Here is a 12,863-nt window from a genome sequence, read left to right on the forward strand (position 1 = left end):
GCACCGGGGAAGCACGGCAGAAGGCACGAGTCTGCAAATTTTTCCTACAAAGAGCTGTGTAGTAAATGTTTTAGGCTTTCTGGGTCAGGTAGTCTTTTGTGACTGCTCATCTCTGCTTCTATAGTGCAAAAGCACTCAGAGATGACACGATTCCATGTAAACAAAAGAGCACGGCTGTTGTTTTAGCCATCCAATACACTCTAACAAATTACTATACAGTTAGATGTTTATTCATTTATTTATAGATTAATTAAAATTTTTTTTTAAATCTTGTTTTTTTTTTAATAATGTTTTTATTTATTTTTGAGACAGAGAGAGACAGAGCATGAGCAGGGGAGGGGCAGAGAGAGAGGGAGACACAGAATCCGAAGCTGGCTCCAGCCTCTGAGCCATCAGCACAGAACCCGACACGGGGCTCGAACTCACAGACTGTCACATCATGACCTGAGCCGAAGTCAGACACTTAACCAACTGAGCCACCCAGGCACCCCTAATTAAAAAATTTTTAATGTTTATTTAGTTTTGAGAGGGCGGTGGAGGGGCAGAGAGAGAGGGAGACAGAATCCAAAACAGGTTCCCGGCTCCAAGCTGTCAGCACAGAGCCTGACGTGGGGCTCGAACTCATGAACCGTGAGATCATGACCTGAGCTAAAGTCAGATGCTTAACTGACTGAGCCATCCAGGCGTCCCCTACAGTTAGAAGTTTAAATAAACACACATTTATTACCTCACAATTATCATGGGTCAGGACTCTGGGTCCTTCGTGTAGACTCTCACAAGGCTGCAACCACGGTCAGTTAGGACTGTGTTCTCATCCACAGGCTTGACTGGGGAAGAATCCACTTCCTAGTGCACTCAGGTTGTCTGTAGATTTATTTCCTTGCAGCTGTAGGGCTGAGGGCCTTGGGCCTTGACTTCTTGTTGGCTACTGGTCAGCTCCTAGAGGTCACCCACAGTTCCCTGCCACGTGGCTCTGTCGACAGCCCCTCTCACAACACAGCAGCTTGTTTCTTCAAAGCCGAAAAGGGAGAAAATCTCTACAGTGAGTTTGGTAGCATGACAGAATTTTACATAACATAACCATCCTGGGGGTGACATACCATTTCTTTGCCATATTTGAGTGGTTAGGAGCCTGTAACAGGTGGTGTTCACACTCAAGGACAGAGGATTATAGTGAAATGTGAATACCAAAAGGCAGGGGTCACTGGGAGCCTGTCCACTAGAGCTTTGTTCCAATAAAACTTGATAAAAACAAGTGGTGGGTGGAACATAGTTTGTTGAGCCCTGGAATAGTGAATAAGGTGTAGAAGACGTTCTTTAAGGTAAGAGGGAGAAATTCATAGAATAGAGTCAGAGCAAAAGACTGGTCAGAGCCAGAAGGGCTTTGTGGAAAGACAGTCCCAGGAAAATAAAAAATTCAGATTCCAGACCCATCCCATAATACACTGACTATGGGAAATTACTATTTTTATAATAATATATAATTTTATAATAAAACTGGAAAATATATCTATATACTTTTTACATAATCCCACCCCTAGTAACCTATGCTAATATAATGACAGATGTAGTGTTGGGGTTACAGATATAAAAATATGCACCAATGAGTTCTTTAGTATGTTAAAAAACTGGAAATAGTCTAAACGTCCAACAACAGATTGGCTAACTAGAGAAAGTATAGCTCATGCACATGGTGGGCTATTTAATATACATTAAAATTATGTTTTAGATAAAGGACAGGAAAAATGCTCTTGTAGAATGTTACATAAGCAAAGCAAAGTACGAAATGGTATTTATGGCATTATTCCAATGTATTAGGAAAGGAAGAAAAAAGAGAAAAAAGGAACGAGAAAGATATAAGGGTAGGAAAAAAACTCACTTCAATAAAATCTACCAAAATGTCATTTTAACAGCCATTCTGGATGATAAGATTCTATAATTTTATGTTACCTCTTTATTATTTTTGGTTTTTCCTAATTCAAAATAATCACAAATTATGACTGGAGAACTTCAGATATTATTTGCAGTAGGTGTAAAAATATCACGCTGGTTCCTTTCTAGCAATTGGTTCCTTTCTATTTGTATTCAATACTCATGCCAAGCACTCACACAAGAATGCTAAGAGGTTTCAGTTCCCATTTGTCCTTACACCCATCTTATTTGGGTAGCATGTATTTAATATTGCTTGGGAATGATATTTTCTTTGACCTGTGTATCGTAACGATGGTGGTACCTTAAGGAATGAAAGGATCCGCAATTAAATACATTTCAGGAAGGGGCGCCTGGGTAGTTCAGTCGGTGAAGCATCTGACTTCGGCTCAGGTCATGATCTCGCAGTTCGTGGGTTCGAGCCCCATATTGGGTTGTGTGCTGACAGCTTGGAGCCTGGAGCCTGCTTCAGATTCTGTCTCTCTCTTTCAAATAAATAAACGTTAAAAATTATTTTGAAAATATATTTCAGGAAGAAATTATCTTCTCAGTTGGAATTACACCTTCTACGTGTCCTTTCTTCAATGCCTTTGGTCAGACTTTCTTGTACAAGACTCATGGAGAGAAAACTACATACCACATTTTTGTACAGGTTTAGATATACTCTTTAGAGAGCATAAAAGCAGGTCTTTTAGGGAGCGTAAAATGAGCTACTAATCGAGAATTTCATTTTGGAATGTCACATTTAATTTAGGTACCTAGACTGGGAGTTAAATTGGCCATTAAACCAATGAAAACTTCTACCTAGCCATATGGTCACTGTCAGGAAGGCCTAACAAATTTAACTTGAGATGATGTATGTTTTGTTGCATATAAGAAGTCTGAAAGAATATTTACCAAAATGTTTAAGCAGTCAGGTAGTTCCCTGTGGAAGTAGCAGAACACAGCATAAAAAAATAAGGCGGCTCCCATAAGCTGGATACGGAAATAAAGGCCATTATATTATAAATATGTCTTCCTGATATCTTATCAATGGAAGTTAAAGTTAAAAAAACTTTTCAAATTAATCAACTATGGACAGCAACTATAAATTACTTTCTGACATAATCCAAACTCCCAATTCTAAGCAACATTATAGCACACATAAATAAAGGCATAAATTCCATATACTGAACATTTATTTGAAAGACCTTTAACACTTGTATTATGCAGATGCATTTAATCCTGATGGCTCTGTTTGTTTAGCCACAGGACATTTCTGAAATCAAATTCCTTCATATGAACAAAGTTGTGCTTACGGGCACTTGGGTGGCTCAGTCAGTTAAATGTCCGGCTCTTGACTTCGGCTCAGGTCATGATCTCATGGTTCGTGAGTTTGAGTCCCACAACGAGTTCCAAGCTGACAGCATGGAGCCTGCTTGGGATTCTCTCTCTCCCTTTCTCTCTGCCCCTCCCCCGCTCATGCTCTCTCTCAAAATAAATAAATAAACTTAAAAAAATAATTATACAGAAAGTCATGCTTGACTCAAATATCTCTAAGTCTCTATCATTTTCTCCTCTCCTCCTCTCCCTCTGTCTGTCTCTCTGGAAACAACACAGAACAGATATTTCATTTCATAAAAAATCCAACTGATAGTATTGCTTTTATAGGCAACCATACTCACATTTATATATAGTCAAAGCATAAAACACTGTGGACTTCAACTAATTCTAAAACATAAAAATTTTATTGACTAAAATTAATTAACATATTTACAGAAATAAAGTGTCAAAGGTATCTGTTTCAAAATTTTAAGGATACCCATATTTCACACTCACTACAATTATTTTTACTTACGATCTGAATCTGTCTTCCATACTATGAAGTGAATCATTATTAACTTGCAGTACAAAGAAAAGAGCACAAAAACCTAGACTATTATTAAATCATTACACTCAGAGAAAAAATTAAAGTGCACAGAGAAGCTCACACTGGAATCAACTGATGTACCACTACCAGCTCTAGTTTAAATTTCTTTCCTATGTTACTTCCCAACCAAACATACTCATTATATTCAAGGAAAAAGGAAGTATCTGATTGCATTTGGTTCTGTTCTTGCTTTTGTTAATATAAATAGCCGCGTTCTGTATTCCGAGGTACACATTATACTTTGCATCCATGGACTATCCACGAACCCTCCTTGATACATAAAGGTGTCATCAAAAATGTAAAAAATAAACAGGTCAGGCAATAAAGCAAAAACAAGACAATAAAAACAGTATGGTATTTACTGCTGTTTCCTTTATTTTTTTTCCCTTAAAATTTAAAAAATGTTTTTATTTATTTTTGAGAGAGACGGACAGAGCATGAGCAGGGGAGTGGCAGAGAGAGAGGGAAACACAGAATCCCAAAGCAGGCTCCAGGCTCTGAGCTGTCAGCAGAGAGCCCGACGCAGGGCTCGAACTCCCAAACTGTGAGATCATGACCTGAGCAGAAATCGGAGGCTTAACCAAATGAGCCACCCAAGCACCCCTATTGCTCTTTCCTTTAAAGCAAAAGTATTCTTAACAACTGTTTGCTGCTGGTTCAAAGAACGAGGGGATGTGTCCTAGAAGCTCTGGAAACAGTGATCTCCCTTGGCGGTTATTTCTCTCAGAAGTGATAAGCCGGGTAATTTACAAGAAGAAAGCTACTGAATCCTTCTGAAAACACAACCTGGCAGTCTATCTTCAGGGCGGAATGATGAGGTGGCAAGAGTGTGATGGGGAAACCAGTCTTCGAGAACATCACGTCAGGGAATCCAGCTGTGCTTGTATGGTCTCCAGCTATTTATAAAGATAAAACAAGAGAACAAGTTGCTGAAAGCAGAGAAATGCTATGAAGGTTTGTTCAGAAACTTGCAAATAGAAGGGAAAGAATGGCAGTGGCAACCGTGCATATTAAATCCATTTACACAGCAACAGATGAAGCACGCAGAAAAGTTTTCTTCTTATGTGAAGATATTACAATTCACGCCTGCAATTTAAGTTTGCAAATTTGTAAAGGAGGATTTCTAAACATGGTTTGGGGTGTCTGGGTGGCTTAGTCAGTTAAGCATCCGACTTGGCTCAGGTCATGGCCTCACAGTTTGTGAGTTTGAGCCCCGCGTCAGGCTCCGGGCTGATGGCTTGGAGCCTGGAGCCCGCTTCAGATTGTGTCTTCCTCTCTTTCTGCCCCCATTTGTGCATGCTCGCTCTTTCTCTCAAAAATAACTAGACATTAAAAAAAAAAAAAAAACCTGGGGCACCTGGGTGGCTCAGTCTGTTGAGCATCCAACTTGGCTCAGGTCATGATCCCACAGTTCATGAGTTTGAGCCCCACATAAGGCTCTGTGCTGATGGCTCGGAGCCTGGAGCCTGCTTCAGATTCTGTGTCTCCCTCTCTCTCTTTGCCCCTCCACTCGTTCTCTCTCTCTCTCTCTCAAAAATAAAAAAAATACACTTTAAAAAAAAGGGCTAAATACAGTTTTAAATATACTCAGCTGTTTTAATTTAAGTGATCACTACATAAGATTTTTGAAGGTAGGGAAGAGGAGGAGGGGGGAGTACATTTCCCTGGATTACAAAGTCAGTATTTGTAAAGAAACATAACATGCACTCAAAGTTAAATCTTTACAGGCTTGGCACCTCCCTTTTTCCTTGGGCCCAGAATTAAAATATTTAATGTTAAATTATAAAGTGCCAGTGTGGCTAGGTACCACATAGTTCATTCCTTAATGCTTTACATTAAAGTAATAATCCTATTGCCTTAATTAAAACCATTTCCACTTTCTTCCTGATTTAGGCTGTCAGATTCTCTCCATCTCCGCAAAGCTTCCTGCTGTGAAACATAAGGTGTTTACAAGGGATGTTTAAAGAACTTAGCGCCATAATAGGGCATTTAAAAATAAGGATTCATAAAAATGAAGGAAACATTATGCAAAACCCCACACAGCAGAAATTATTTGAAAAATACAGACCTTGTTATAGAAATCAAACAACTCCTGGTGACTGAATTCCACAAGAACTTTCTCCACGCTCTGCAAGGAAGAACAAGAAAGAAGAAAGAATTCAGTTGTACGCAATTTGCATTGCATTTTTTTTTTCTTTCTCTCTCTGGCTGGCCCCAGAAGATGCCCTATTATTCTCTGAGTGGTTTAAAAAAAAACAAAACAAAACACTCACCTGCTCTACTCAACCCCACTGTTCCTAGAACTCACAGCTGCACTTAATAATGCTCCACTTTTAGCAAAAGGTTTCAACTCTAGAGGGACATCTGTTCTTTAAAGTTGACTCCACAGAGGTTAATAAAATATAAGCCGGCAAGAGAACAATTTCATTATCTTTTTTTTTTTTTCTAGACCGAGATACATGGAGATTGTATTTCATTTTTCTCAGCAGTCCATTTGAAATCGAGTAAATACCATCACACAAAGACATTGGAGGCGGCACGTCTGATTGAACTCATCTAGGCATTAATGCCTCCCGTCAGCACAGCTGCTGCCTCTACGCATTAATCTAGCAGTTATGATCTTATCATGCTGAGATGGTTACCTTTCCTAATGTACGGACTCAGCAAAAGTTAACAATTAACATGACAGCTTCAAAGCAGAGACTGAAACACGCTCCTTCCTTTTGCTCCAGACGTGATGGGGAACCTTCCTGGGTGCTGTGGGCACCAAGGAATACTGTGCACGTACGTGTGATGGTACAGCAAAGCGCAGCGGTAATCCAGCCCACCCCAACCTACTTTTGGTTCGTTTTGTAAACTGAGGCATCACTTTGAGTAGTTTCTGAAGATCGGCTAAACATGTCTTTATTTTTATTTGTTTTTAATTTAAATTCAAGTTAGTTAACAAACAGTGTAGTCTTGGTTTCAGGAGCAGAACCCAGTGATTCCTCTCTTACATATGATACCCCATGCTCATTGCAAAAAGTGCCCGTTTAATGCCCATCACGCATTTAGCTCATCCCCCACCTCCTCTACAACAACCCTTAGTTTGTTCTCTGTACTTAAGAGTCTCTTATGATTTGTCTCTTTACTCAAGGTGCCTTTGGGAAGTGAAAGTTAATAAGGAGAGAAAGCCAAGAACGTGCTACCCGCTCTGACCAGACTGGCACCAGGGAAGGCACCTGGGTGGCTCAGTTAGCTAAGTGACTGACTTCAGCTCAGGTCTTGATCTCACTGTTCAAGAGTTCGAGCCCCGTGTCGGGCTCTATGCTGACAGCTTGGAGCCTGGAGCCTGCTTCAGATTCTATGTCTCCCTCTCTCTCTGCCCCTCCCCGGTCGTGCTCTTTCTCTCTCTCTCTCTCTCAAAAACAAATAACATTAAAAAAAAAAAAAAAAAACCTAAAAACAGGCACCAGGAACTGAAGAACTGGACAAATGTTGAAAGCGACATTAATTCATGTACTTAATCGCTTGTGATCATTTCCAACATTCTCTTAATTCTACTTCTCAGTTTCTATGGCTACTTTTTTTCCCTTTGTTTTATCTGTCGGTTTTTTTTTTTTTTTTCCTGATTTCTTTTTTTAAGTTTATTTACTTATTTATTTATTTTGAAAGAGACAGAGACAGCGCAAGAAGGGTAGGGGCAGAGAGAAGGAGAGAAAGAGAATCCCAAGCAGGCTGTGTGCTGCCAGCGCAGAACCTGATGCAGGGCTCAAGCTCGCAAAGCATGAGACCATGATCTGAGCCAAAGCCAAGAGTCAGAGGCTCAACCGAGTGAGCCACCGAGGCATCCCGGTTTTAAGGATTTCCATTTCTGTTGACAAAGCCAGCATTTTCAAAACAAGTTCACTCCAGCACACCCCAGAAGAGTCGATGGGGCTATCTTCAGATACGGCATTTCCTTTTTCAAAAAAGCCAAGGCACCAGGGCGCCTGGGTGGCTCAGTCGGTTGAGTGTCCGACTTCAGCTCAGGTCACGATCTCACGGTCCATGAGTTCGAGCCCCGCGTCAAGCTCTGGGCTGATGGCTCAGAGCCTGGAGCCTGCTTCCGATTCTGTGTCTCCCTCTCTCTCTGCCCCTCCCCCATTCATGCTCTGTCTCTGTCTCAAAAATAAATAAATGTTAAAAAAAAAAAATTAAAAAAAAAAAAGCCAAGGCACAGAGGATCAAATTCCACACTTCTTCCTTTTCTCTTGTAACACCTACTAAAATAGTTAAACTTTAAAATGAATAAGGACACAAAGCTGCTTTAAAGCCTCATCCTTCAGATGATTAAAAAAAAAAAAAAAAAGTAGTAGGCTAACTGCCACACATCACTAAACCCCAAAGGTTGAGATCAGCATTATCTAGCAGTGCTGTATTTCTTTCCAGCAGTTAAAGGGAGAGGGCAGGCCTCAGTTTACCCTATGGAAAATCAAGGCAAGTTCATTCCTCTCTCCACAATCCAAATGTTAGGAGGGACTGAAGACTGAATTAGTATGTGAACAAGTGATTTGCTGTATGGATACTTACAGGTAGTGGTCAAGCTAGGTTCTTGTTTCCTGAATTTTGCTTTATTTCAAGGTAGTGTTTTTCTAAAATGTTACACTGAGGAAAGGGAAGGAAGGCAACTTTGGAAACATAATTCTTGAAATAACAATAGATAAAATAATGTGTGTACATACACACACACACACACACGTGAGTATGTGTATGTATGTATACATATATGTATACATTCGGGGAGATATGTATATTATTGAAATACTTAGCCCCAAGAAGGGAAAATGCTGATACCTGAGATAAAATATGCAAAGAACTTATACTGATGTCTGGTAGGTATAATCACTGGTAGCCATTATCATTATCATTTCCCATTCAACCTGCAATGATTTAGGGAAGACCAGGAGAATTCTGGAGAATACAGGAATGGTTTTAAGTGTTGCATATCTATGTGTATAGAGATTATCCTTAGAACTTGAGAAGCTATGTTTACCCAAGGGGTGGCCAAGGGCAGTTGTTTTAGGGGGGTCATGATGGAATTTAGTTGTGTAGGACAAAAAGGAAAGGGGGGCTGGCGAAAACTCAATTCCATAGTGTCATGCTCTGACATGAACTTCATGGAGTCCAAGAATTCTAAATTCAAATCTTTCCTTCTGGGACATTACTGAAGGTATATTATCACAAAAAGAGCATAGGTCACATCTATTTAATAGTTTGAGAGCTTTATTTACGACATGAAATTTCGGTATATGGCCCATGGCCTCCATTTTTACTCATGGTTTAGGTCCCGCACATATTAGGAACAGGTGTGGTCAAATCTTTCCTTGGACCGTGACATTTTTTCAGAGGAAAACACACTCTGAGCTTTATTTGAGAATATAATTAGAAAGTCACAAATGTGCTTTATCAAACCACAATCAACTCTCTACCTGCACTGCTCATTCTGCAGAGAATGTATGGAAGATTCTTTTCACTAAGGAAGCATGTTTTCAAACAACTTCTCTTTAGTTTCATGTCCGGTCACAAATCAGTGGCAGTCCAGACCCAACAAAAATGTAAGAAATGCATTAAGTTAAATGTCAGTCCAATTATTGGTATTTCAGGGGTGCTTGTGCTTGGATTGTCTAGCTCTGTAAACACTCCAAGACTTTGACTCAACTCATGGTTCATTAATATCTTTGTTAAGGCAAGAAGAGAAAATGAAATTCAAACACGCCATCTCAGCTAACAGTAGCAACTCTAACAACAGGCTTTCAGAAGGACTATGTAGAAAATCCTGGCTACTGTAGTTTTATAGGCTGTATTTGACAATGGGTTTAAATATCCATGTGCTTCCTGTCTATCACTGTCAATAGATAATGAGACTTGACTATTTGGTCCTATTTTTTTTTCCCCCTAAAGAGTCAGAAAGATAGTCTGGATAATAAAAAGTAGCCTGTTATGTCATAGTAAATAAGAAGAGAAATATCTTTGTGACATAAAACTACAGTGGCAAATAATCACAATGCACTGTCATCTTGTCAATCATATACGGTAAGTATTTTAAACTTGAACTACATACCTCTAAATCACACATGTGTATTTTTCATATGTGTGCATATATATACACACATCTTTAGATAGTACTGTGCCTCACTTTTTACATAGTCAAATGTTTAGGAAAAAGTTTATGAGAACATTATATCCCCACTCTTCCAGTAATTAGATACAAAAGATATTTACATATAAGGCAAACTATATTTTAAGTTATCATTTTTTTAAATTATTCTAATTCTAACAGTTTATACTGTCTTCCAGAGGAATATAATAACTAGGTAAGTACTACAAATTATTTCTGGAAGGGCTTTTCATTGCTTGTGTGTTTAACAGGCCTATCAATGGATACTGCTATTATCCAGGATAGCTCATGGGTAACATTTACTAGATTTGGTGGAAAAAAAAAAAAGAAGTAAATTCAGACATAAAGGAAGAAAATGACAGTAATACAATAATAGTAGGGGACTTTAGCAACCCACTTACTTCGATGGATAGATCATCTAGACAGAAAATCAATAAGAAACACTGGCCTTAAACAACACATTACATCAGATGGACTTAAATGACATATAAAACATTCTACCCAAAAACAGAATACATATTCTTCTGAAGTGCACATGGAACATGCTGTAGGAAAGGTTACATGTTAGGTCACAAAACAAGTCTTAATAAATTTAAGAAGACTGAAATCATATCAAGCATCTTTTCCTACCATAATGGTATGAAAATAAAATCAATGACAAGAAGAGAACTGGAAAAACCACAAACATGTGGTGGCTAAACAACATGATAATAAACAAACAATGAGACAACAGAGAAAGAATAAATAAATACCATGAGACAAATAAAGATGGGAACACAACAGTTCAAAATCTATGGGACACAGGAAAAGTACTTTAAGAGGGAAGTTTATGGCAATACATACCCATCCTAAGAAACAAGAAAAAATTTAAGACAAACAATCTAACCTTACACCTAAAGGAACTAGAAAGAGAACAAGCAAAACCCAAAGTTAGTAGAAGGAAGAAAATAATAAATATCAAAGTGGAAATACATGAAATAGAGACAAAAAAAAAATCAATGAAACTAAGAGCTAGTTCTTTGAAAAGACAAACAAAATTGTTAAACTTTTAGCCAGACTCCTCAAGAAAAAAAAAAAAGAGAGGGCCCAAATAAAATCAGAAAGGAAAGGGGAGAAATTACAACCAATTCTGCAGAAATACATAAGACACTACTACAAACAATTATACGCCAAAAAATGGGATAACCTAGAACAAATGGGTAAATTCCTAGAAACATACAATCTTCCAAGACTCAGTCCAGAAGAAATAGAAAATGTTGACTCATGACTAGTATTGAAATTCAATCAGTAAAAAAACAAACAAAACAAAAAAACCTCCCTAGAAACAAAAGTCCAGGACCTGATAGCTTCACAGGTGAATTCTACCAAATATTTAAAGAAGAGTTAATACCTACCCTTCTCAAACTATTCCAAGAAAAGGAAGAAGGAATGCTTCCAGACAATGCTTCTGTGAGGCCAGCATTACCCACATACTAAAATCAGACAAAGCCACCATAAAAAAAGAACACTACAGGCCATTATCCCTGAGGAACATTGATACAAAAATCCTCAACAACATATTAGCAACTGATTTTAACCATACATTAAAAGGGTCACACACCATGGTCAGGTAGAACTTATTCCCAGAATGCAAAGATGGTTGAACATCACCAATTAATCAGTGTGGTACACCACACTAACAAAGGAGGATAAAAATCATATGATCATCTCAATAGGTACAGGAGATGTATTAGATAAAATTCAACATATATGTATGATAAAAAGTCCCAACAGAGTGGATACAGAGGGAATGTACCTATGATAGACCCACAGTAAACATCTTACTCAGTGGTGAAAAGCTGATAGCTTTTCCTCTTAAGATCAGTAAAAGCCAAGGATGCCACTCTAGCCACTTTTATTCAACACAGCATTAGAAGTTCTAGCCAAAGTATTTGTACAAGAAAAAGGAATAAAAAGCATCCAAATTGAAAAAGAAGACGTAAAACTGTCACTATTAGCAGATGACATGATACTAAATATATAGAACCTTAATAAAAGACTCCACCAAAAAACTATTAGAGGTAATAAATTCAATAAAGTTGAAGGATACAAAATTAACATATATAAGTCTGTATATACAATATACATAAATGTAATTGTATAACTTACGTAATATATATAAATTGTAATCTATACAATTACAACAAAATATCAGAGGGGCACCTGGGTGGCTCAGTTGGTTAAGCATCCAACTTTGGCACAGGACATGATCTCACAGTTTGTGAGTTCAAGCCCTGCATTGGGCTCTGTGCTGACAGCTCAGAGCCTGGGACCTACTTCAGATTCTATGGCTCTCTCTCTCTCTCTGCCCCTCCCCTGCTTGTGTCTATCACTCTCAACAATAAATAGTAATAAAAAAAAATAATACAACAAAATAACAGAAAGAGAAATTTAAAAAACAATACTATTCACAATTGCTTCAAAAGGAATAAAATACCTAGTAATAAATCTAATCAAGGAGGTAAAAGACCTGTACTCTAAGAACTACAACACATTGATGAAAGAAATTGGAAATGACACAAATAAATGTAAAGCTGTTCTTGCTCATGGATTGGAAGAAATAACATCATTGAAATCTGCAGGTTCAATGCAATTCCTATCAAAATATCAATGGCACCTTTCACAGAAACAGAACAAACAATCCTAAAGTTTGTATGGAACCAAAAAAGACCCCAAATAACTTAAAGCAATCTTGAGTAAGAAGAATGGAACTAGAGGTATCACAATCCCAGATATCAAGATATAGTACAAAGCTGTAGTCATCAACCCAGCATGGCAGTGACACGTAAGCAGACACATACATAAACAGAACAGAACGGAGAGGCCAGAAATACTATGCTTGTACAG

The 12,863-nt window shown here is 38.2% G+C and overlaps 2 protein-coding genes across 6 annotated transcripts in view; both read right to left on the minus strand.

Annotated features, from left to right (window-relative positions):
* Positions 1-4,067, minus strand: part of LOC144617227 (uncharacterized) — an 84,480-nt gene extending 80,413 nt beyond the window's left edge. For all 3 annotated transcript variants that reach the window (XR_013557513.2, XR_014137805.1, XM_078451699.2), the window contains exon 1: positions 728-4,067. Coding sequence is in view for 1 of the 3 variants with exons in the window: in XM_078451699.2 (XP_078307825.2) it covers positions 728-741 (14 nt within the window). In the remaining 2 variants the exon portion in view is untranslated. The remainder of the gene's footprint in view (positions 1-727) is intronic.
* Positions 4,068-4,190: 123 nt separating this feature from the next.
* Positions 4,191-12,863, minus strand: part of COMMD10 (COMM domain containing 10) — a 214,866-nt gene continuing 206,193 nt past the window's right edge. For all 3 annotated transcript variants that reach the window (XM_060636326.2, XM_060636327.3, XM_060636323.3), the window contains exons 6-7: positions 5,907-5,966; positions 4,191-4,734 (exon numbers count right to left, since the gene is read on the minus strand). In XM_060636326.2, the coding sequence (XP_060492309.1) occupies positions 4,696-4,734; positions 5,907-5,966 (99 nt within the window). In that variant the 3' untranslated portion in view covers positions 4,191-4,695. The remainder of the gene's footprint in view (positions 4,735-5,906; positions 5,967-12,863) is intronic.

The sequence above is a fragment of the Panthera onca genome, chromosome A1, assembly GCF_046562875.1.
Source record: "Panthera onca isolate mPanOnc1 chromosome A1, mPanOnc1 haplotype 2, whole genome shotgun sequence".
Lineage (NCBI taxonomy): Eukaryota > Metazoa > Chordata > Mammalia > Carnivora > Felidae > Panthera > Panthera onca.